This window comes from Amblyraja radiata, chromosome 13 (genome assembly GCF_010909765.2).
Source record: "Amblyraja radiata isolate CabotCenter1 chromosome 13, sAmbRad1.1.pri, whole genome shotgun sequence".
Lineage (NCBI taxonomy): Eukaryota > Metazoa > Chordata > Chondrichthyes > Rajiformes > Rajidae > Amblyraja > Amblyraja radiata.
Window position 1 is genome coordinate 49,792,975 of NC_045968.1, and position 26,829 is coordinate 49,819,803.

Consider the following 26,829-nt stretch of genomic DNA (forward strand, 5'->3'; position numbering starts at 1 on the left):
GAGTGTGGATGAGCAAAAAGGTCACGTTAAATGTATTAGGATGAATGGCTGTACAAGGATGTATAACTATGATTCTATTACAGCTATATTTGCAGTCGTTTAATTCATTTGAGATTAATGTGACATATGAACTCCTCAAGATTATCTAATCAAGGCAGGTTCAGCGATTGTAGTATGAAGAGTGATTTCTACAACTTGTGTCTGGTAATAAACCAGTTTCCTTGATGCATTTCCTTAAGAAAGATAATTATTTATCTCCAATTGGCTCTCACAGTGTTGGCTGATCAGAAGATTTGTATATCCCAGCGATGGTCCGTGCTTCTGAAGATCAGTAGGATTTTTTCTTTGGCTTTCCATAACGAAGAATAACTGTCTGCAGCAGTAGCAGTGGAGAAAAACCAAGAAGCCTTGCAAGTTGCACCTCAACGGGCTTTAGCCCTCTCCCCCAACAAGCCTTCCTCCACCTGCTCCATTCCAAATGTGAATACACAGCAGCATGGGGCGCATCAGAGTAACTGGGCATCTTTGCGCTCAGCCAGATGGTGTCCTACCTCAGAATGACGGTCCCAGTGATACTGAAGAGAGAGCCAGATAGGGCTCTTAAAGATAGCAGAGTCAGGGGATATGGGGAGGAGGCAGGAACAGGGTACTGATTGTGGATGATCAGCAATGATCTCATTGAATGGCAGTGCTGGCTCGAAGGGCTGAGTGGCCTACTCCTGCACCTATTGTCTATTGAATGGCCGCAACTTGATAATTTAATCTTTACAATAGTTGACCACCAGTAAGCGTTCATTAGATCATTGACTGCAAAGCAGCTGGATTGGAGCTGGATTGGAGTGTATTCATTATAAAAATAGGTTGGACTAACTTGTATTGTTTTCTCTGGAGTGTCAGAGCCTGATGGGAACCCACATAGAGGTATAAAAGACTAGACTAAGAGGGACCCGTTGTGTCCCAGTCACATGGGAGGCCTGGTCCCCCAACGCAACCTGTTCCCCCAAGGGAGGGTTGCGGGGGTGGGAGGGGGTTTGTGGTGGTGGGGGGTTTGTGGGGGTGGGGGGCTGTGGGCGCAGGGGGGTTGTGGGGGAGGGGGGTTGTGGGGGAGGGGGGTTGTGGGGGAGAGCGGGTTGTGGGGGAGAGCGGGTTGTGGGGGGGGTGTATGTGGGCAGGGGCGGGGAGTGAGCTCGGACAAATGACGGCGGAAGAGCCATGGAAGAGAGGGGGACATCACGGGGATGGGGGGGGGGGGGGGGGGGGGGGGAAGAGCCAGTGAGGGGGACCAGAGGGGTAGTGGCTGGAACTGGCGGTGTGTTGGGGACTCACAGCGGGTGCTGGTCATTGGTCGTTCTCCTCCGCCTGGATCAGAATCTCCGCTTTCCATTTGGCGACATCTCCGACTCCGGACTGGGCCTGGTCTCCTGGGCTGGGCTGGGCTGGGTCGGGTCTCCAACGCTGGGCTGCTGCTTGGGGCTGGGCTGCTGCTTGGGGCGGGGCTGTTTGGGGCAGGGCGGGGCTGGGCTGCTTCGGGTCCCTCCGAAAGTCCGGCCACCATCAGCACCAGTAAAGACGCGATGGCGCAGGAAGGGGCGGACCGTCCCGGGGAGTGACAGGGGAAGAGACTAATCCACGCGGCACCGACTGGCCGAAGAGATCGATCTGCGCACGTGCGGTTTTTAAGATTTTTAAACCTCACTAACATTTACGACATTTAACCGATCGGAACGAAACTTGGCGCACTCGCAGCACAGGAGAGCGATGAGTGAACTGGTGAAACATCGTAGTGCTATCGCAAACTGTTTTTGCGCAAATATAAAGCGCCAAACTGGAAGATAACAAGATCAGAGTTTTAGTTATGTATAGACAGATAGGTTAAGAGCTGCATTGAGAGGGTACTTGGTTAGAGTCCTTTTTCCATGATGAAAATGTCAGATACTAGAGGACATGCGTTTAAGAAGAGAGGGGAAAAGTTTAAACAAGATTTGAGAGGCAAGTTTTGTTTTCACACAGAGGCAGGTGCCTGGAGCACACTACCTGGGGAAGTTGTAGAATAGGAACATTCAAAAGGCACAGGCAGACACCTGAAGAGGCAGGGAATCGAGGCATATGGATTATGTGCAGGCAGATAGGATTAGTTTAGATCGTCATCACAGTCAGCACAGACACTGTGGTCAAAGGGCCTGTTCCTGTGCTGTACTCTGTTGTGTTCTGTCAATGCTTGGTATACAGTATGCTGCAGTGTTGCCTTCATCCTTTGTCACTCAAACTTCCCTGGCCTCTTCTGGACTAAGCATGGCCTCTGCTTACAGAGAGATGTTAAGTAGCATCTTGTGATCAAGAAGATGGCGACTGCTATATAGGAGGAGGAGCCATCTTGGTGAACGGCTGCTAGCCAGCAGCCGTCCGTTTTAAATTCGTTTTTTTAATAGTTTTTAGTGAGTCCTATTTTTTGTTTGTAGGGGATATGGTCTTTTTAATGTGGGGGGTAGGTGTAAACTTTATTTCTAGGTCCCTACCTGGTCGGTGTGGCAGCCTTTTCTCCGGGCTGCTCGTCGACCCGTCCTCGTGGCCTACCTGCGGGCTTGGAGCGCCGTTTCCTGGCGGGGACCGCCCAGCACCTCGGCCTCGGCGGCGGCACAGCGTTGGAGCGCTGGAGCGGAGCGGAGTGGAGCGGGCGACGCCTTGCCTGGGTCGCCGCGCTGGACCGCCGAGAGCAACATCTCCGGGCTGCGGGTCTGCGGAGCGGAGAGGCGGCGTGCGGAGAGGCGGCGGTGCGGAGAGGCGGCATGCAGAGAGGCGGCAGTGCGGAGAGGCGGCGCCGACGTTTTCATCGGGAGCCTGGGAGCTCCAAGCCGGCGCGGCCTTGTCGGCTTCGGCAGCCGCGGGCTCCAACCAGGAAGCGGCCGTTCCAGGTGGTCCAGCCGCCGAAAGGACTCTCCCGACGCTGGGGCAAGACCACCCGGTGAGAACGGCCAGGGACATCGGGCCTCCGTAGAGGCAATTGCGGTGGCCTCAATAGGCCTGACTTTGGGGTGAACATGGGGTGGGGACTGGACATTGTGCCTTCCTCCACAGTGCTATCCACTGTGGGGGGATGATTTTTTTGTCTAATTGTAGTCCTGTAGGTCTGTGTCCAAGATGGCTGCCGTGAAGAGAGAGTGGACGCTGGCGCGCTTTGGCTGCTGCTGCTCTCTCTTCACACTGTGTTTTTGATTTTCTGTTTTTGGATTGAATTCTGTTTTTAATTTGTGTCTCTGTGATGTCTTTATTACTTGTTATATTCCGATTATATGTTATTCCGATTACTATGTAAGGTGTCCTTGAGATGTCTGAAAGGCGCCCATTAAATAACATTTATTATTATTATTATTATTATAAGCCTGCTGGAAACAGATTTAACTCTGAAGGGAGTCTGCAGGATGTTTCAGATTGAATGTGCAGAACTCCACATCGGTTCTCTAAAACGGGCTAATTATGGCTCTTTCCTCAATTCCCTTCCTGCTTTCCTTATCCACTCATCTTAGTGGATGAAAATGAGTGACTATTTTATCATTTAAATGCTAATTATATCTCATTTACCATTAATATTTATATGCTGAAATTCATTTGTTTTTTAAAATACTCTTGTTCTTTCTTTGTCCAGTCGATGTTAGAACCCTACAAATAAAATTAAACTTTTCAAGTTAGAAACTTTTTGATTTGGCAACATCTGCAGTTTGATTGTAATTTGCAGATATCACTGTCATTTAAATTTGGATTTGAGCTCCCTCAGCTGTCCACCTTCCTTTCCTGAATGCTCTGCTATTCACTGAGTGGCTTTATAATTAGTTGTGGCTCAATGCTCAGCAGCCACAGTCTTTTATTGTGAACAGTGCCCAGTTCATCACGGGTACTGACGTCCCCACCATCATACAGATGTACAGCATCATCAGAGACCCACACCACCCTGGCCACACTCTCAGTTCACTCCTGCCACCTGGAAGAAGATACAGGAGCCTGAAAACAGTAACGTCCAGCTTCAGGAGCAGCATGTTCCCAACAACCATTGCACACTACAACCTCCAACTAAACTCCAACAAACTACATTGTTTTTGTCTTTGCAGTACTATTTTATATATACTAAATGTTTTTTTAATATATATACTGATCTTTTTGTAGTTTATTATGGTGTTTACAGAGTACTATGTTTACAAATCTGCAAGTACGAATTTCATTATTTCAGTTTGGGATAAATTACAATAAAATACTCTTGACTATGAATCCAAACGCAGTATATTCATATCTTAATCCGGAGACATGAAGATAAAAATCCAGGATGACAACCCATTATATTAGTTGACTTTATTTGAGTGGGACATCAAACCAAATTCCTCTTCAATGGATATAAACAATCCCACAATGCTATTCTGAAGGAGAGGAGAATTATTTATGGTAATTTAACCTTTAGTTATTATTATCATACTGTTTGTGAACGTTTCTTGTGCGCAAATTGGCTTTGATGTTTCCTACATTTATATCAGTGATTGCACTTCTAAAAATGTTTCTTCTGCCTAAGGACCGCATGGGATATACCGAGATCATTAAATACAAAATAGTAAGAGAAATAAATTGTTTTTCTTACCTAATTTGTGACTCATTCAAATGATGCAAACCCCAAATATGTTCTTACAATGAGAATGTTCTATATTTATTCAGTGTAAAACTGACGAATTAGAGACATTCGGAGAATGGTTGCGATGTCACCTCATTGCCAAAAACATCTACTCATTACTATTTTCCACATTGGAAGGAGAAGCCAGGAGATCTGATGTCATAGTTTAGTTTAGTTTAGAGATACAGTGCGGAAACAGGCTCTTCGGCCCACTGAATCTGCACCGACCATCGATCCCCGTACACTATTACTATCCTATATGAGTGCGGGAGGAAACCAGAGCACCCGGAGAAAACCCACCTACGTCATGGTGAGAACGTACAAACTCTGTACATACAGCACCCAGAGTCAGGATCGAACCCGGGTCTCTAGCGCTGTAAGGCAGCAACTCTACCACTGTGTCAACATGCGACAGAGTTCCATCCTTTCATAGAAAATGCGAGAATGGAAGAAAACGCAAATCGAAAAATACGTAATGCATAAATAAAATGGTGCAGATGCTGAAAATCTAAAATAAAAGCAGATGATACACAATAGGTGAAGCAGGAAGAGAAATAAAGAATGTTTCGGGTCACAGACTTTGCATGAAGACCATCAACCCAAAGTACCAACAAGACCTCACCCCATCTATGAAAACGCTGCTTGACCTACTGGGTATTTCCAGATTTATTGTTCACTCATACTCCCTGCATCAGAGTTCATAATTCAACCTGCATAATTAACAGAGAGACACAGGGATTTGTTGATGTTGGAATCTTGAACAAAACATAAAATGCTGGTGGAACTCAGTGGGCCAGGCAGCCTCCGTGGAGGAAATAGACAGGTGACGTTATTGGTTTGGAACCTTCTTTCGAATGTAAAAGGCTCCCGACCTGAAACGTGCCCGTCCATTCCCTCCACAGATGCTGCCTGGCCTGCTGAGCTCCTCCCGCACTGTGTGCTTTGCTGAATAATTAAAAACTAGCTATTGCATCACTTAGCATTTCCAGGATACATATAGCAATTGATATATGTAAATTTCTAGTAGATATATAGATAATATAGTAAATTGTTTTCCAAAATAAAGGTTAGGGTTAAGGCTTGAAACACAAAGAGACTCAGCCATTTTAGATCAAATTCAAAACTTACCCCATCAATTATCTTCCAGTTTTCCTTCTTTGTGAGTAAAACAGTTTTCCTAGAAACCCATTGACTCCAGTACATTTTGTAATGGTGAATGTAAAGATCTTTCTCTTGGGGTGGATCCCAGTGAATTCTTAGACTGAAAGCGCCATTGTGCCTTGCAGTGAAGTTGTCTTTCCTCAAATTACTCGGTGCATCTGGTGGTGAGGGATCTGTAAGGAATGTTAAATAACAGCAAATTACAAACTGGTACAAAGTTAATGAAATGGAATGAAAGGATTGGGGGGGAGGGTTGGGGTTACTCATGTGTTAAATATCACATGGCATTTGATAAAGACTCCTAGTTCACAGTGTTTGATATTCTCCCACTGCTAAAGATTACCATCCATGTTGCAGACTGCTGTCAGAAACTCGGGATCCGAGTGGTTTATGTTACTGTGAAAGCTTCCGTGAGCGCAGACCATCTGAATGAAATGTAACCCTAGGTTTTGGCTTTGACTTACACCAGTCTCTCCGGGTTATGGGTGTTAATCAGGCTACATTTGGGTTCTTTAATCACAGGCAATCACAGCAGCAGGTAACTCAACATGCAGTCTCCACGTGTCCTCTCAGGGACTTCTGTACAAATTAGGTCCCCAATACAATTGCTGGTAGGAACAAAAACCAACGTGGGGCTAGACTGACTAACCAAAATCCCACACAAAAATAACAATATAATTAGTAAACACACAATAATAACTATAGCAATAATATTTCAAATATATTATGATAAAACAAAAATAAATCGAATAAACTTGCATTATAGAAATAATTGTCATCACTATCCATTGTCTGCATACAATTTTAATTAAAATTAAATATTAATCACTTGAGCAGCTCCTACCACTTCTAGTCTCCTGATATTAGAAAATGGACAACATTATAACTGTGATGGTGACCCTAGAGGACCACAGCTGGAAAACAATGGCTCAACCATGAAAAGAAAAACACTGGAAGTGAACAGTGAATAAATAAGCCTGGTGAACCTCTGGAATCCCTTTGGGAAGTATTTTAATTTCGTGAGTATGATCCATTGATCATTTTAATCCATGAGTAGATTCCATGAGGCAGCAGTCCTCGGGTTTGAAGTCTTATTCCTCATGTTTTAGTTTCTTATAGATACACCATGATGCCATAAGACATTGATTCTGTTCATCGCAGGAGTAATTTTGGGAGGACATGTTATATATGATTCAAGAATCAATTCTGTGTCCTAGGATTTGGCATGTGCTATATTATTTCCCCCCCCAATGTACTGTGTATGGAAATTGTTTTTTTTTCACCCAAGAGTGGAATGCAATTATGATGATTTCCAAGCTGAATCATACTACTCTAGAAATTTAACAGGACAGTTTCGTTTGTGAACCGCCATTTTGTGATGCCATGTTTTTCTAGGTCAGGTTTGCACCCCATGAATGATGTTGTACAGGGTTGCCAGGGAAGCTGGTACTGAGGCTTTCTTGTTGTTGTGGCCTCTCAGAATAACCAGGTTGTACCAGCACTGGCTTCTCTGCAGCAGCAGAGCGGGGTCTCTGAAAAGATCCCAATATGACTTGCGTAAGTCAGAGATGTTGAGATATTGTCAGAGGTAAGAGAGAATAAAGAGGGACCTGCCGTGGGAGGAAGGGGGGGGGGGGAGGCCGAGTACAAATAGGAACCCGGTGTGGGGAGGGAGGAGCACTGAGAACTAAAAGGGACAATTGGGATTATGTTGAACACTTTGTAACTTTGTCTGTGCCCTATACACAGCGACTCTTTGCATACTTTGGGTATGGTATGCAAAACAAAGAATTTCACTGTGACATGTAACATGCGACAATAAAGTATAATTTATTCATAAATCCCTTTGTTAATAATTTAACTGCAGTCTCCATTCCCACCCACCTTTCCCTAGCTCACCGACTTCAACAGGCAACTCGCACAAATCAAGCTCCCAACCGTTTGCACTTGATTCATGACAATCAATTCCAGATCCATGACCACTCTAGATCTTCAGGCCATGATTCCCAACTCCATTCCCAGCCATGCCACAAACTATGTCCCATCTCAACACCTCAGACACTGACCAACAAATGCCTTTCCTGATCCAGTGATCCAGACCCTTTAAGACAACCTGATTTTGACCATAAAGCTTCATTCCCCTTTATCAGAAGTAAGCTGTATACAGTGTTTGCCAATGTCTAGGGTCTCAGATTGTAGTGAATTTTCAAGAGGTACACCCACAACCAAAGTGGTTCCTGAGCTGAGATTCTTTACTGCACCTTTCAGCACTGATAAATAAATAATTGAATTGCTTCTATGTGGCACAATGGTAGATGAAATTCAATATCCCAAAATTAAATGTGCATTGGAGTTGTGTCCTTACATTTTTCTTTACCTGATTTATCAGATTGTGCTGAAGAGTAAAGGCTGACAGCTCCTTTATCACTCAGACCAGGGCATTAGAAAAGTACAGAGACTCATTGTCACAATTCCAGCTTCAAGGCTTGGCCTTTTGCTCATACTTACTGCTTTTTTTTGGTGCCAGTGCTGGGGTTTGTGAGAATGCCGTCTCAGAAAGCAACAAACAGACCGAGATCTTAACTTTATTTGAAAAATGATCAATGAAATCTTTATATGGTTAATGAAGAAATATCAATCAGTAGTTCTATTAAAATCCTATTGCACCTGTTTAGGTTATGATCCTTACTCAAGTCAGGATGAACTCTATAACCTTTAACCTAGGGGCAAATGTTTCATGTGATGAAAAAGAGTAAGTCACTGCTGGAACAAAGGATTATTTTATATTAAGAAAAGTGATAAATCTTTGATAACATCAAGGCTTGGTTGAGTTTTCAGACCAGAATGTCCAGTTGTCAGCTGTTTTTTTCTACACCCCATTATCAGCAAGGATGTCTTTCATCAGGAGGACTTTTGGGGTTATATGTGGGAAGCCGCTGAGTGGAACTTCTGACCTACCATTTTCTTATTTATATCAAAGGGGAAGTGTAAAACAGCTGGGATCAAGTTCACTGCAGGCTCTGGCTTTGCAACTTTCAGCATCTCTCCACACCTGGACTTCCTGCTTTGTTTGCCCCCAATTTATAGAGCAGCTGGTGGGAAAAACTCAACACTATAGAAATCAGCACTATGAAACTTTAATACCAAAATCGATATATGTTATATTGCCTTTTACAACCTCCAAACTCTTTGCTGTCAACAAACCATTTCCTGAAACAATAGAATGAAAACCAACTGGTACAAAGCAGGCTCGAACAAAAAGTAATATGATAATGATCAGGAATATGCTTTGGCAATGTTGATTTCCCAAAAATGTGGACAAAAGTCTCAGTGGCTGAGAGGATGGGGTAAACAGCCAAAATTAAATATGGAACTAGGATAGGGAAAGGATTTGAATCTCGGCTGTGGTCTTAGGAAGCACACCAATGCCTCGACTTCCTAAGATGACTGAAGAAATTCGGCATGTCTTCAAATTTGCGCTGATGCACCACAGAAAGCGTACTGTCGGGTTGCCTCATAATTTGGTTTGGGGCCAGCTCTGCCCAAGACTGCAAGAAATTGAAGAAAGTTGTAGATATAGTCCAGTACATCACACAGACCAGACTTCCACCATCGACTCTGTCTACACCCCATGCTCTCTTGGAAAAGCAATCAACATAATCAAAGATTAGTCCCACGCCGATCATTCCTTCTTCTCCCTATTCCTGCCTGGCAGAAAGTACAGAAGCTGGAAAAGCACACACCTCCAGACTCAGGAACAGCTTCCTGCCTTCTGTTATCAGGCTTCTGAATGATCCTTCCATAAGCCAAGGTACTGTCCAATTCACCTCTGCCCCGTTGCGGACATTGGATTTTGTCTATGGATCTGATGCTGAGAACTATATTCTGCACTCTACCTCTTCCCTTTGCTCTGATTATTGTACAGGTGCACAACCTTTTATCCGAAAGCCTTGGGACCAGACACTTTTCGTAATTCAGAATTTGTCGGTCTTCGGAATGGAAATTTTTTAGTGTAGATTTTAATGGCTGGCTCAGTGGTAGAGTGCTCGGCTCATATCCGCAAGGTCGCGAGTTTGCGCCTTGATCCTGGCAGTTACTCGATCGCGAGTTTGAGTCTTCAATGTCGTTTTTTCTTGCAGAATAAATGTTTGTATGAAATGCAGTGTAGGAGAGGTGTACTGACTGTGTGGGCAGAACTTTGGAAGTGATTGCCCACCAGTCTAAAAAGCCGCTGTGTCTCCCTGTCCCTGGGATAGCAGGGGGCGATCAAACAGCACAATACCCCCCTCCCCCTCCAACTCCAGAGGAATCCGCTCCCCGATGGGCCGCTACGGCGACAAGTGGCAGTTTGCCCACAGCCCGAGCTGCGCCCCCTCATCCGCCACCCCAAGAACAAGACGTACCTTGCACACCATCAGCTTCTGCCCCTACGTGTTCCTCTGGAGTTGGAGCGGGGCTGGGCTGGAGTTGCTGCTGGCTGTGGGTCTCTGGGATCTCCGTGCTTGCAGTGGGCCTGGGGGTCGGTGGGCGGCGGTGGGAGCTGTGGAGCTGTGGAGCCTGTGGACCTACGGACCTACCTCCGTGGAGCTGGCCAGCTTCGGAGCGTGGAGAGCTGCGGGGGCGAGCTGCTGCGACCCGACTCCGGTGGATGGTGACACCGGGAGATCGCGGGTCCACGGTGGGAGACTGCTTTGCGGGGCACCGGCAGCGGCGACTTCTCCCGCCCGAATTGCGGGGTTGAGAGTGACCTGGAGGGGGGCCTTACAACGCCCGGCGCGGCTGTAAATTGCCGCGGACTTGCTAGCGCCCGCCGGGTGCTCCAACATCAAGACCCGGGGCAGGGCCCTACATCGCCCGGCGTGGCTTTGAGTGGCCGCGGACTTGCTAGCGCCCGCCGGGGGCTTTGACCTCGACTTCGGGAGAGGAATGGAGAGCAGGGGAGAGACAAGTCTTTGCCTTCCATCACAGTGAGGAGGAGACTCACTGTGATGGATGTTTATGTGAATTGAATTGTGTTGGTGTGTGTCTTGGTTCTTTTTTTGTTTGGCTGCAGAAACCAAATTTTGTTTGAACCTCATGTGAGGTTCAAATGACAAATAAAAGGTATTGTTATTATTGTATTGTATTGGTGTCCCGTTGGTCCTGACGTCTCCGGCCACCCCCCTGGACTGGAGCTGAGACTGGGAGCTGTACCGCCCTTGCCCCCTCCCTCTGCAACTGCAAACAACCCCACACTCCTGCAAGGGCGGTACAGTTCCCGGAGGATGGCAGGTGGCCGGAGACGTCAGGACCAACAGGAACCCGCTCCCCGATGGGCCCCTACGACCCCCTGAGCTGCGCCCCGTCATCCGCAACCCAGGTTCCTCTGTAGTTGGAGCGGGGCTGGGCTCGGCTGCTGTTGGCTGTGGGTCTCTGGGTTCTCCGTGCTTGCGGTGGGCCTGGTGGTCGGTGTCCAATTGGTCCTGACGTCTCCGGTGACTGGCACGGTCCTGCTGCAATCGCCGACGTGAAGACAGTGCAAAGCCCCCGCGCCGATGCAATGGGCGGGGAGCTGGAGAGGGGAGGGAAGGGGTCACACACATGGCCGGGAAGCAGAGGGGCGTAGGTGGGGTGAAACTGCAGGGAGCGACAATCTGCACTGTGTATCGTGAGTCTACCGTGGGAACTTTTTAACTCAGCGGGCAGGCAGCAGCATATTGTCAATTATTAACCCTCCCGCGCAATATACCCTCACCTTCTCTTTTATGAATGGGGATTTAGTTCCCCTTTCTTCGAGGACCGACCGGAGGTTCCGCTGTCACCTCTGCGGGCCGCCCTCGGTGAACGTTTTCAAGGAGCTTTCTTCAAGGACCGAAAAAATGGCCGCTATTCGGAGGTTTTCGTTATTTGGATCTTCGGATAAAAGGTTGTGCACCTGTACTTGAATTTGACATAATTGTATTTACGTACAGTATATGTGTTCTGCTTGGATAACATGTAAAACAAAGCTTTTCACTGTACCTTGGTACACTTGGCAATAATAAACCTAAACCTAAGAGAAATCCAGATACTTTGTGTGACACGGTTCAGGTGGAGTAAATGATTTGGGAAGGGAATAAAGCAATATTAAATATGTTGAAATCAATTATTTTGGTCTCCCTGATGTTCATGTTATTGAAAGCTGCCATCGTTCAAAATCATCCTTCCAGGGATTTTGAGGCAATCCTTTAAATCATAATGCTTTCAAGCATAGAAAGAGGCATTTTTTTCCTGTTGTGATTGTGCTAGGTAGTTGTTAAAGAAAGGGTTAAAAAAGGTTTCTTTAACCCTCCTCTTCTTATAACCCTGAAAATGTTCAATTATACATTTTGATTTCATTTTGCATATTACTAGCATGCTTTTAGGCAGTACATCCCATCTCCATTACTCGCTGACTGTGTTAAAGAAAATAGTAAGATTAAACGAGAACTTACCAGTTTGAAGTTTGATCTGTATTTTATGAGGAGGAACGTTGAGGGAATACGTGAAGAACCCGCTTCCAACGCATGCGTGCCATTCTTCAAAGCAGCGGTGTGAGGTCACAGAAACTATAATGACCTAACATAGTAAGATTATCAAAGAGATACCAGTTTTGATATGATCATAGGAGGGTGGGAGCGGAGGGCACGTATTCCCTCAACGTTCCTCCTCATAAAACACAGATCAAACTTCAAACTGGTAAGTTCTCGTTTAATCTTACTATTTTACTTCGGAGTCACGTGAGTGACTACGTGAAGATTTCAAAGCTCTGTGACCTCATGCCGTGGAACGAGTCCATGCTTCACAACTGCCTTGGGTATCGGGAGAGAGTATCATTAGCAATTTTAGACACACTTATACAAAGACTTGTGTGATATAACGAGAAAATACATTTATTAATTGAAATCATAGCCCTGTAACCCTTCGGGCAAATTATAATATTGAACGTAAAATGCTTTCCAAAAATGATGATGGCTCCAAAAACTGGTTTATTATAAAACCTTTGGAAAGTCCTTTCGGATGACCATCCTGCTATTCTGAGGATTTGGTCCGTGGGTACCTCAGAATTTTTGCTGCGGATTTTGCTGCAGCCCTGGTGGAATGAGATTTAAAACCATTAGTGTTTATTCCTGCTATCTTTAGGACACATTTGAGCCACCTTGAGATAGTTTGGGTCATGACCCTTTTGTGCGGTTTCTTGTAAGAAATTAACAAAGCCATTTCCTGACCTCGAATGCTCTTAGTATATTCCATGTATAATTGGATATGTCTTGCTATACACAGACGTTCGTCATATGGATATGCCATAAATTCAATCACTTGACCCGATGAACCTGGTCTGTTTGTTTTATTAACTCATGTATGACAAACACCAGTTTCTCTCGTGAGATGATCAAGGAGTCCAGGCTCAGTTTGCTTAATGACTGGACTCGTTGTGCAGTAACTAACGCCATGAGCATAACCATCTTCATGGTCAGTTTCTGCAGTGATAATGCTGTTTATGGGCTACCAGCTCCTCAGCATGTTTAAAACGACACCCACATCCCAGATTTTGGAGTACCTGGTTTTAGGGGGATTTGCATTGAATATGCCCCTCATAAGTTTTGTTACCAGGGGGTGCGTTCCCACCCTGTGCCGCTCCGTTCCTTGTGATAGGTAATTGGAGAGTGCACTTCTGGCACTATTGATGGCACTGTAGCCCAATCGTTTATCATAATGGAGGTTTGTTAAGAATTCCAATACGGCCGGAATATTCTTGGCCCTTTGGTCTAGGTTGTTGTCAAAGCAGTATATGCCCCATTTCTTGATGTGTCCGAGGTACTGCTTCCGTGTTGACAGTCTTTGTGCGGATGTGATGAGATTCATCGTCCTGTCTGACAGCCCCATGCCGTGTAGTGGGTCTTTCAGACTCTACAAATCAACAAATCCATAGTCTTATGGCATGGGTGACTGCCCCCCTCCAGTTACTGGATGAATTAATAAATTCGGGCTATGTCCAATAATGGAACATGGTTCTAACACCATCCCCTGTATGACCGAATACCACGGTTGAGTAGGCCAATCTGGTACTATGAGAATCCCAGATGCCGAATATTGTTGAATTTTCCTTTGTACCCGATTGATGATGCAGAATGGGGGAAAAGCATAAAAAACGCCATTTCCCCCAATGCAGTGAGAAAGCATCTGTAGCTTCTGCCCCAGGGTCTGGTTCCCAGGACACATACCTTGGTAATTGGTGATTCAACCTGGACGCAAAAATATCAATATCTGGTCTACCATATTTTGCTGTAATTTCAGCAAATACATTTTATTTAACATCCATTCCGTGTTTTCATTAAATTTGCGTGACCTGGTGTCTGCCACTGAATTTAGCTTACCTTTATGTTGCCGATATCCAAATGTTTCTTTGGATACACCATTTTGTAATACCATAGACGAGTTGTCAATAATGATGGGGTTGGAGCAATACCTAATGCTATGTTCCCACCACTGTAGTTCAATTATAGCTTCCGTAGGCAGCTCCATAGGTCTATCAAAATGACCTTTGTTAAATTTGAGTGCTCTAATTTTTGCTCTTTGCAAATTTTGATAATGTAATGGCCCAAAATGTGTGGCCGGGAATGTAGCCACAATCTTCCCAATTATCCGGCCTACCCGTCTAATGGAGGGTCTGTTGGTGTTAAGAAGCTCGCTGCAATCCTCCTGTAAGGCTGCAGCTTTATTTATTGTTAAAGTTACTAACATATTGACCGTGTTAATGGTGAATCCTAGATAATCCATATTCGTTTCTGGTATCAATTTACACTTAACTTTACACTTTACACTTTACACTTAACTTTACAATTTACACTCCGGTGGGAAGGCGGCCGTTCCTGGCACCCCAAGCTGCTGGGGGTTCTCCCGACGCCGGAGTACCATCACCCGGCGAGAACATCGGGCGCCGTGGCGGCGACTGTGGAGGCCTCAATTGGGCCCGACTTTGGGTGGACAAGGTGGACAAGGGGATGGGGACTGGACTTTGTGCCTTCCCCCACAGTGGGAATCACTGTGGGGGGATGTTTTGGTGTTGAATTTCTTTACGAATACTGTGTTGTATTTTTTTTTATTAGTGTGCTGCATGGACATCAGAATTTCCCCTGAATAAGGGGATTAATAAAGTATTTATCTATCTATCTATCTAACTACCGTCTGTGTTCCCCTTTGATGGGTACTGTATAGTATGCATCTTTTAAGTCAATGCTTGTCATATAGAAACCAGCTGATACTAATTCTTTAGCAGTGATAAAGGTATCCATCTTAAAATGAACATATTGAACGAATGTGTTTAGGGTTGAAAGGTCAATGATAATCCTGCAACCCCCATCTTTTTTATTTTTAATAAATATGTTTGATACAAATTTTAATTGTTCATGAGTAGTATGCTCAATCACACCTTTTGTATACAATCGTTGTAGCTCCATGTGGGCTTTAGATTGTTCGGTTTTTGTAAGGACGAAATGCCTTTCTGGTGTATGTTGTACTGGGGGGTTATTGGGATGAGTAAATTCTATCAGATAACCCTGAATACTGCTTAGAACATACGAGTCTGTAGTGATTTTACACCATTCGTCACTGTAGTATTGCAACCTCCCTCCCACCGTCGTGGGTCCCTTTTTTACAAAAGAACCACACCCACCTACCTCCATGGTTACTGGTGGTTGTATTATTTTCTTTGTTTTTTGAAAAAAGGGGGTTTTGTTTTTATTCGTGTTCGTGGTTGTACTGGAGGTTTAGGCTTCCGCATCTTCCAGGGTGGCCGTCCCTGGCCATACCCTAAAAGAAGGCTGCTGCGGGTTATATTGGGTTCTGGCACTGCCACTGATATAAGCCACACTTTTCGGTCTTCCATGTGGCTGGTACCGTGATCCAAAATAAGCCTTTGCGCTGGTTTTGATGAGCCCCAGTGTCTTGGCTTCCCCAAACAAAAGGGTTGGGGTTTTAACGGCTCTTTGTTTGCAAATTGTTGCATATTTAGGATCCAGTGCTGGCTGAATAGCCGCCCTCCGCATGCTATTCAGCTCATATTGTACATTACAGAACAGGGCTAGTGCGTCTTGGTGGCCTTTAGTTTGCTCTGTTTTGTCCAGGGTGCGGATGTAAGCTGTGATCCCTGCCGTAAGCCCCTTTAAGGCTTTCTGGATTTTGAGATCATGGTTCCTGATTTCCTTCCCCATATGCTTCCAAATGCATTGGTTGACACTGGGGATTTGTAATACATCACAGTTACCAGGTGGCAGATGTCTGGCCAGTGTCTCTGTGAATATTTGTTGTTGGAGTTGATGGCCAGACATGTAGTTAATACTGGCTGCCATCCTGGAATCCAAGTCTGCCCCTGTTTGACTTGGTTTGAAGTAATCAGCCACCATGTCCAGCAGTGTATGTTTTTCTGCAGATTCAGGATCATGGGAAGCTGTGTGATCAGGGTCTGGCCCATCAGGGTCCTGCCCACTCTCCTCCGAAGAGGTCGAGATTTCAGGGGGTCCCTCACGGGGTACCCATATGGGGCTTGTCTGCCCACTGTGGCTAGTCTCCACATTCATGGGACTGCCACTATGAAGGAGCTCCTCCATCAGCTCCTTTAGACGGTGAGCTGCACTTGCTATTTTTGGCTGCTCCCATTCCTGCAGCCTTTCAGCAGTGTGCTGCTCTTTGTATCCCAGCTGTTCCCGTCCCCGGTACTCACGGGTGCTGGTTTGCGGGCTTTCCTCGTCCCGCCGCTGGCCACACCGGTCCTGACTGTCGGTCCACGTTTGTTCCCGGTCAGCTGTTTCTCCTGGCTGCTCCGTATGGAGCCACTCATAGCTGGTTTGTTCCGTCTGCCGCACCCGTTCAGCCCTGGTCCGATATTGATACGGGCTGGTCGCCCGCTGCTGCTCCAAGTCGGGCTCTGCTAGATGGTGCGTTTTTGTTTGAACTTTGCCTCCCGGCCAGGAAGTAAGTTTCGTCGGTGCCAGAATGATTTCTGGCACAGCTGATTCCTCTACCGAGGCATCTAGAGCCGACGGCTGCTGTCTCTGCCGTTCATCCACGTTTCCAACGCGTTTCTCGTGCAGCTTTTTTGCAGACCGCTTCCTTTTCACTCTGTCCATTTTTCTGTGAATAAAAATGCAGAGTCCTTACCTGCCTTTTGCTGGTCCTTTTTTCCTTCTCCCGTTACTGGGGGATGTCCTCCACCCTTCTGTTGACTCGTGCAATGCGTGTAGCGATATGGCACGCATGCGTTGGAAGCGGGTTCTTCACGTAGTCACTCACGTGACTCCGAAGTAAAATAAAGTTGGAATGGTTTTAATCTCAAGTCAGGCCAAGTTGAATTCATAGTTATATGCACAAATATGATGAAGTACAAGTACAATGAAAACATACGTAAATGTAATGTATACCTAAATTTATGCCAATATAACTAGATAAATCTTTTGACCTACTTGTTTACCAGTCATACAGAAAACAGAACCTGTCTGTATTAGTAACTGACAATTATTTTCTGTATTCCAACATTCATTTAAATTGATCGCCCGTAATCTGAATGCAGTCTTGGTTTCAAGGAGTCTGCAGATTGGAATGCGAGTGCACTGGGGAGGGAGTCATTGATATCTGATGGCTCTCCTTTCCAAGCAAGAATGGTAATTATCAGTATTTAGCAGCAATCACTCACCTCGCGAGGAGTGGAAGTGTTTACTGGGGGTGGTGAAACCTCGGGTTCCGTGAATGTTGACGGCAGCCACTCTGAACTGGTACCATATGTTTGGTCTCATATTTTTCAGGCCAACATGCTCCTCTGTTGTCTGGGATTTTGTAAAAGGGGAAATGAAGAACAATTACTCACTGTGGACTTCAGTGCAACATATTGTTAGGACCCATAGGGACTACATTGATGAATGGTGATTTTGTTTTGTTACATCTCAGGCATTCCAAAATTAAATGTCAATTTCTCTTTACAATAATTCATTATAATATGATTAAATGTTTTAATGGTATTACTCATTACTAAAAATTAACATATTTAGTGGTAGTATCAATAAATACTGGGACTGCTGCCAACTTTAAAATAAATTACTTTTTTAGAGGTGCAGATTACAAGGGCAATTATTGCTAATAAATGATAAAATATCCACGGTTCAACATAGAAACTTAGAAACATAGAAAATAGGTGCAGGAGGAGGCCATTCGGCCCTTCGAGCCAGCATCGCCATTCATTGTGATCATGGCTGATCGTCCACAATCAATAACCCGTGCCTGCTTTCTCCCCATATCCCTTGATTCCACTAGCCTCTAGAGCTCTATCTAACTCTCTCTTAAATCCATCCAGTGACTTGGCCTCCACTGCCCTCTGTGGTAGGGAATTCCACAAATTCACAACTCTCTGGGTGAAAAAGTTTTTTCTCACCTCAGTCTTAAATGGCTTCCCCTTTATTCTAAGACTGTGGCCCCTGGTTCTGGACTCGCCCAACATTGGGAAAATTTTTCCTGCATCTAGCTTGTCCAGCCATTTTATAATTTTATATGTTTCTATAAGATATCCCATCATCCTTCTAAACTCCAGTGAATACAAGCATAGATTTTTCAATCTTTCCTTATATGACAGTCCTGCCATCCCAGGGATCAATCTTGTGAACCTACGCTGCACTGCCTCAATCACAAGGATGTCCTTCCTCAAATTAGGAGACCAAAACATAATACTCCAGATGTGGTCTCACCAGAGCCCTAAACAACTGCAGAAGAACCTCTTTACTCCTCTACTGAAATCCTCTTGTTATGAAGGCCAACAGTCCATTAGCTTTCTTCACTGCCTGCTGCACCTCCCCCTTGCCTAACCTAACCCCATTGAGATAATAATCTGCCCTGTTGTTTTTGCTGCCAAAGTGGATAACCTCACATTTATCTATATTATACTGCATCTGCCACGCATCTGCCCACTCACTCAACCTGTCCAGGTCACCCTGCAACCTCTTAACATCCTCTTCACAGTTCACACTGCCACCTAGCTTTGTGTCATCTGAAAACTTGCTAGAGTTGCTCCTAATTCCCTCTTCCAAATCATTAATATATATGGTAAACAGTTGCAGCCCCAACACCGAGCCTTGCGGCACTCCACTCGCCACTGCCTGCCATTCTGAAAAGGACCCGTTTACTCCTACTCTTTGCTTCCTGTCTGCCAACCAATTTTCTATCCATGTCCCAATACCAATACCCCCAATCCCATGTGCTCTAATTTTAGTCACCAGTCTCCTGTGCGGGACCTTATCAAAGGCTTTCTGAAAGTCAAGATACACTACATCCACTGGCACCCCTTCATCCATTTTACTTGTCACATCCTCAAAAAATTCCAGAAGATTAGTCAAGCATGATTTCCCTTTCATAAATCCATGTTGACTTGGACTAATCCTTTTACTGCTATCCAAATGCCCCATTATTACCTCTTTAATAGTTGACTCCAGCATCTTTCCCACCACCGGTCAGGCTAACTGGTCTGTAATTCCCTGTTTTTTCTCTCGCTCCTTTCTTGAAAAGTGGGATAACGTTAGCTATCCTCCAATCCACAGGAACTGATCCTGAACCGATCGAACATTGGAAAATAATCACCAATGCGTCCATCATTTCTAGAGCCACCTCCCTGAGGACCCTGGGATGCAGACCATCAGGCCCAGGAGATTTATCATCCTTCAGTCCCATTAGCCTACCCAATACTATTTCTCGCCTAATGAAAATTTCTTTCAGTTCCTCTACCCCCTTAGATCCTCTGTCCTCCAGTACATCTGGGAGATTGTTTGTGTCTTCCTTAGTGAAGACAGATCCGAAGTACCTATTCAACTCTTCTGCCATTTCCTTGTTGCCCATAATAATTTCACCCGTGTCTGCCTTCAAGGGACCCACATTTGACTTTGCTACTCTTTTTCCCTTAACATATCTAAATAAGCTTTTACTGTCCTTCTTTATATTCCTGGCCAGCTTCCCTTCGTACTTCATCTTTTCAGCCCGTATTGCCCGTTTTGTTTCCTTCTGTTGTCCTATGAAAGTTTCCCAATCCTCTGGCTTCCGGCTACTCTTTGCTGTGTTATACATCTTTTCTTTTAGTTTTATTCTATCCCTAACTCCTCTTGTCAGCCACGGTTGCCTCCTACTCCCCTTAGAATTTTTCTTCTTTTTCCTGTGTCTTCCGGATTATGCCCAGAAATTCCTGCCATTGCTGTTCCACTGTCATTCCTGCTAGGATCCCTTTCCAGTCTACCTTGGCCAGCTCCTCTCTCATGCCTTCATAGTCCCCTTTGTTCAACTGCATCACTGACATTTCCGATTTAGCCTTCTCCTTCTCAAATTGCAGATTAAAACTAATCATATTATGATCACTACCTCCAAGCGGTTCCTTTACCTCGAGTTCTGTTATCATATCTGGTTCATTGGACAACACTAAATCCAGAATTGCCTTTTCTCTGGTCGGCTCCATTACAAGCTGCTCTAAGAATCCATCTCGGAGGCACTCTACCTTTCCTGTACCAACCTGATTTTCCCAGTCTACCTGCATATTGAAATCCCCCATCACCACAGTGGCATTACCTTTGTTACATGCCAATTTTAACTCCTGCTACAACTTACACCCTACATCCTACATCCGGGCTACTATTTGGGGGTCTGTAGATAACACCAATTAGTGTATACTTGCCTTTACAATTCCTCAACTCAATCCACAGTGACACTACCTCGTCAGTCCCTATGTCTTCCCTCGCAAGGTACTGAATTCCATCCCTCACCAGCAGAGCTACCCCCCCTAGTCTGCCCACCTGCCTGTCCTTTCTATAGGATGCATAACCCTGAATATTAAGTTCCCAGGCCCGATCCTCCTGCAGCCATGTCTCAGTAACAATGTTGTACCTACCAACCTCTATCTGAACCTCAAGCTCATCCACCTTACTTCTTATACTTCGCGCATTCATACAATACAATTTCACAATCACTATCTATGGAAACAGGGCATTGCCCTCACTGGATATCATAACAAATGATGATCTGTCCCTGTTAATATTCGTTAAAATGCTTGACACGAACCCATGTGTTCAGTGTAAGGTGTTCAATACAGTGGTTACATTTCCTACCACTGACGAATGGGGACGTCTATTTTAAAGATTGGAAACATGTGGAAAAAAGACAGAGATTTTAAAATATTGTTTTATAAATGTTTACAAGTCAACATGGAAATGATACATTCCTTGTATTGGACAGCTTGTCACAGCTTGTATTGGAGCCTACCAGGGAGAAGGCAATTCTGGATTTAGTGTTATGTAATGAACCAGATTTGATAAAGGACCTCAAGGTTAATGAGCCATTAGGAGGCAGTGACCATAACCCTACAATTGGAGAGGGAGAAGAGTAGATCGGAGGTGTCAGTGTTGCAGTTGAATAAAGGGGACTATGGGGCCATGAGGGAGGAGCTGGCCAAAGTTGACTGGAAAGATACACTAGCAGGGATGACAGTGGAATAAAAATGGCAGGTGTTTCTAGGAATAATACAGAAGGTGCAGGATCAGTTCATTCCTAGGAGGAAGAAAGATTCCAAGGGGAGAAAGGGATGACCATGGCTGACAAGGGACGTCAGGGACAGTATAAAAATTAAAGCGAAGAAGTACAACGTAGCAAAGATGAGCGGGAAGCAAGAGGATTGGGTAATGTTTAAAGAACAGCAGAAGATAACCAAAAAGACAATACGGGGAGAAAAGATGAGGTACGAAGGTAAGCTAGCCAAGAATATAAAGGAGGATAGTAAAAGCTTCTTTAGGTATGTGAAGAGGAAACAATTAGTTAAGACCAAAGTTGGACCCTTGAAGACCGAAAAAGGTGAATTTATTATGGGGAACAAGGAAATGGCAGATGAGTTGAACAGGTTCTTTGGATTTGTCTCCACTATGGAGGACACAAACAATCTTCCTGATATAGTAGTGGCCAGAGGGTCTGGGGTGACAGAGAAACTGAAGGAAATCCACACTAGGCAGGAAATGGTGTTGGATAGACTGATGGGACTGAAGGCTGATAAATCCCCAGGGCCTGATGGTCTGCATCCCAGGGTACTTAAGGAAGTGGCTCTAGAAATCGTGGATGCATTGGTGATAATTTTCCAATGTTCTATAGACTCAGGATCAGTTCCTGTGGATTGGAGGGTAGCTAATGTTATCCCACTTTTTAAGAAAGGCGGGAGAGAGAAAACAGGGAATTATAGACCAGTTAGCCTGACATCGGTGGTGGGGAAGATGCTGGAGTCAATTATAAAAGATGAGATAGCCGAACATTTGGATAGCAGTAACAGGATCGGTCCGAGTCAGCATGGATTTACGAAGGGGAAATCATGCTTGACTAATATTCTGGAATTTTTTGAAGATGTAACTAGGAAAATGGACAAGGGAGAGCCAGTGGATGTAGTGTACCTGGACTTTCAGAAAGCATTTGATAAGGTCCCACATAGGAGATTAGTGGGCAAAATTAGGGCACATGGTATTGGGGGTAGAGTGCTGACATGGATAGAGAAGTGGTTGGCAGACAGGAAACAAAGAGTAGGGATTAACGGGTCCCTTTCAGAATGGCAGGCAGTGACTAGTGGGGTACCGCAAGGCTCGGTGCTGGGACCGCAGCTATTTACAATATACATCAATGATTTGGATGAAGGGATTCAAAGTAACATTAGTAAATTTGCAGGTGACACAAAGCTGGGTGGCAGTGTGAACTGTCAGGAGGATGCTATGAGAATGCAGTGTGACTTGGACAGGTTGGGGGAGTGGGCAGATGCATGGCAGATGAAGTTTAATGCGGATAAATGTGAGGTTATCCACTTTGGTAGCAAAAACAGGAAGGCAGGTTACTATCTAAATGGAGTCAAGTTGGGAAAAGGGGAGGTACAACGGGATCTGGGGGTCCTTGTACATCAGTCTATGAAAGTAAGCATGCAGGTACAGCAGGCAGTGAGGAAAGCAAATGGCATGTTGGCCTTTATAACAAGGGGAATCGAATAGAGAAGCAAAGAGGTCCTTCTGCAGTTGTACAGAGCCCTAGTGAGACCACACATGGAGAATTGTGTGCAGTTTTGGTCCCCTCATTTGAGGAAGGACATTCTTGCTATTGAGGGAGTGCAGCGTAGGTTTACAAGGTTAATTCCTGGGATGGCAGGACTGTCAGATGCTGAGAGAATGGAGCAGCTGGGCTTGTACACTCTGGAGTTTAGAAGGATGAGAGGTTATCTCATTGAAACATATAAGATTGTTAAGGGGTGGACACGCTAGAGGCAGGAACCATGTTCCCGATGTTGGGGGAGTCCAGAACCAGGGGCCACAGTTTAAGAATAAGGAGTAATCCATTTAGAAAGGAGACGAGGAAACACTTTTTCTCACAGAGAGGGGTGAGTCTGTGGAATTCTCTGCCTCAGAGGGTGGTGGAGGCAGGTTCTCTGGATGCTTTCGAGAGAGCTAGATAGGGCTCTTAAAAATAGCGGAGTCAGGGAATATGGGGAGAAGGCCTGATACGGGGTACTGATTGGGGATGATCAGCCATGATCACATTGAATGGCGGTGCTGGCTCGAAGGGCCGAATGGCCTACTCCAACACCTAATGTATATTGTCTACATTGTGGAAATTTCTGAAAATGTATCATCAACCTGCAGTGCCCACCCAACTGCTTGGGGATGTCATCAGCATGTGCTGTATTCTGTACATCCTACCATTTCAAGGCGAGCAGTGCTGTATGTAATCCAGAGTTGGCGGGACAGGAAGCAAGGCTGGACTACTACAGGTGCCAAAGGAACAAGAGAATAATGAAAGCTACCAGAGAAAGGGTCAGCAATATCACAACAGCCTCATGTTGCAGCAGGGAATAAGGACATTGTCCGGTGGTCCCTTCAGGCACTTAGTCAAGGGAGATACTCTTTAATAAGTGCGTGAAGGGAGGTCCTGTGCTGAAGATTGGCCTGGCCATCCATGAGGGCAACTGGCCAGAGGTAGGTCAAGTTTCTCCAGGTGCGAGAATATGCAATCATTCAGGAAATCAGAAATAAGTGTAATGTGCTCACAAGATATACGAGAGTGAGCTGCACACCATTAAACATGGTTCCAAAGAGCCATTCATTAACTGGATTGTGGATTGATTCATTAATGTGTTAGGATCAGTGTAAGCGGCCCACCAAAATTGGATGTACTAAGCTATTATACAGGTATGTTACCTGCACTCTCTCTCTCATCTGATTACTTTGTTGGTGTTTAGTGTTTGTAGAGGGAGAAGGCTGCTTTGTGTGGACGAGGGGTTATTTCAACATACTCATAGGTGTCCAGGTCAATCTGCCATATAGGACCCTTCAGGCACTTATCTCATGAAAAAGATAGCCAGGTCTTATTCACTAAATTAAGGGTCTCTGTCCCTCTCTCCTGCAACTTCTCCCTCCTCCATGGAAACAATAACATGCATTGCTAATGCCTGGCTGCCACATTTAGGGAATGTGTCTTTAAGACTAATACCTTTCTCGGAATGGAATGGTGGAACATTTTGGAAGCTGCATTTAATTGTATTGTGAAAAATAAATATTCTGTCTTAGAGCATTTTTGAGTGTAAACCTGCCTATTCAAACATCTTTTTAGCCATTCTTACAAATTTTGCAGCAAAACTGAATGGGCGATAGCACTACATCCAGTTTCTGCTTTAAACAGCAAATCTATTTTCCCAGTGATTATTATCCCATAAGTACCAGTGCATGAACTTGGACATAGTTTCCATTCTCTCTTGTAGGATAATGGCTCCTTCATGTGTAACATTCAAGTTCCAAATTTTATTTAAAAAAGAAAGGATACTTCATTTAATTAATTAGACTGCTATTTGTCTGGAAATTTGGTTCTGTTTATCTTTATTACAACTCTCTGTGTTGCTTGCAACCAATTAATCAACCAGAGCTCGATTATTCTAATTACGATGATACTGAACACCCCCTCGTGGAATTAGAACTAATACAGACTTTAAAAATAAAGCTGTGCATTCTCAGTTTCTTAAACAGATAGATGGACCTAGGGAATCTAAATCAAATCCCCTTACATTTTTAAAGCATCCATAAGGCTGCATGTTGGCACAGCAGTAGAGTTGTTGCCTTACAGCGTCAGAGACCTTGGTTCGATCCTGACTACAGGTGCTGTCGGTATGGAGATTGTACGTTCTCCCCATGACCGAGTAGGTTTTCTCCGAGATCTCCAGTTTCCTCCCACACGCCAAAGAGATACAGGTTTGTACATTAATTGGCTTGGTAAAATTGTAAATTGTCCCTAGTGTGTGTAGGATAGTATTAGTGTGTGGAAATCGCTGGTCGGCGTCGACTCGGTGGGCCGAAGGGCTCGTTTCCACGCTGATGAAACATAGTCATTTCAATAAAATGACTTTAGGCTACATGATGTGTGCAGCATGCCTCGTGTATTAAGCTTACATAAGCAACCGTCTCCCACTTGCTGGCATCATCTTCACTCGGATACATTCCTGAATTCCATCTTCTCTGCAGTATATAAAATACTGGTTCCATGGAAACATTGAACCGAGACATCCATGCAACTGAGAGCTTTCCACTTTTGTCTTCTGCAAAACTCAATTCTTTCTTGGGCCTTAATGGGACCCCTGAAAAGCAAAAAGAAGCTTTATAAATGTAGATTCCCAGGAATTGATGCCCGGTTGGTAGACTCCAGAACAATTACATTTTGGGTGTGCAATAGGATGCACAGCTCCCTTTTTTTGCAGTTCATATTTCTGACCAGCAAGTAAATTTCTGGGCAAATTGCATGAATGAAAAACAATATTTGAGATATGACAATTGAATTATTGAGAACGAGATGTAAGTGAACAATAGTTTAAGGTACATTTAGATGTTAGGGAAATCGAGGGATATAGGGGTATTACAGTGAAATTATTGAGGAAATTATTGAGGTAAGAGACCAGCCCTGACTTTATTGAATGATGGAGCAAACACAAGGGGTCAATGGCACATTCCTGCGGATGTGCCATTCCTGCGGAATCTACATTTATATTTCTGATGTTCTTTGATAAAGTAGCAAATGTACTCAAGTATGAATATGAGAGACTTGTTTTCAATGCAAAAGACAGTGCGGTTAAAATGCTGAATAAGTACCAGCTATATTAACGGTTACCTATTCTTAAATTACTTTGCTAAGAAAGTACAGTAAGTTACACACTTAGGATGTGTGCATTGAAACACTGCTGAGCCTTGCATAAGAAAAATAACAGCAGATGGTTAATGAAATACCGTGTACGATGCAGAAAATAGGTTGATCATACACACATACGTGCGGTATAAATTGTGTTTAAACTGTCAAAGGCTCCCCAAATGAAGATATTATCCAGTCACGGCCATTATATGGGTTCTATAATAATGAGAGAACTATAAAGCACTGTGTGGAATACTAGCTGGACAACATCTTTATATGTGTTTTTAATTAATGAAAGAGACACATGTGATTTGCTGTTTTAGACTTTTAGGAGGTGTGAGGATATTTTAAAGCAGCCTCATGGAAGTTCTTCCAGAGAAGCAGCAGAGGCAATGTTGCTCACCATGTGGTTTCCCTCAAAAGAACTGCTGTTTTTATGGGACAATGTCAGCGACAAGTGTGTCGGGTATGCATTTGAATGCATCAAAGCCCTACGGCAGAATTCCTCGATCCAAGGGACTGCCCAAGAAGAAAAAGAAGGTAGAATTCTTTCTTGAAAACTTGACAGTGCATATCTCCTTGGTCCATCACAGAAAAACATGGGCTGTAATGTAGAACTGTAAAGGAATCTGTTGAGTTTTCCCAACGTTAAGTTGATAGAAATGAAATTGTGAGGTGTCCCTTGCAATGTGACCAGCACTGTATGTGCTGTGCTTAGTACTCCTCAGCACAGCCCCAGGAAACTCTCCCTATTGCTACGAGGAACTCGATATCAAATAAATCAGGGTCATGTCAGTCATGAATGCTGCCTGGAG

General features: G+C 44.6%; 1 protein-coding gene across 1 annotated transcript in view; it reads right to left on the reverse strand.

The window, feature by feature from the left end:
• Positions 1 to 26,829, reverse strand: part of LOC116980002 (anosmin-1-like) — a 122,144-nt gene that overhangs the window by 21,893 nt on the left and 73,422 nt on the right. Inside the window, exons 5-7 of the mRNA XM_033032057.1 lie at positions 25,285 to 25,469; positions 17,502 to 17,631; positions 5,780 to 5,985 (exon numbers count right to left, since the gene is read on the reverse strand). Of these exons, the coding sequence (XP_032887948.1) occupies positions 5,780 to 5,985; positions 17,502 to 17,631; positions 25,285 to 25,469 (521 nt within the window). The remainder of the gene's footprint in view (positions 1 to 5,779; positions 5,986 to 17,501; positions 17,632 to 25,284; positions 25,470 to 26,829) is intronic.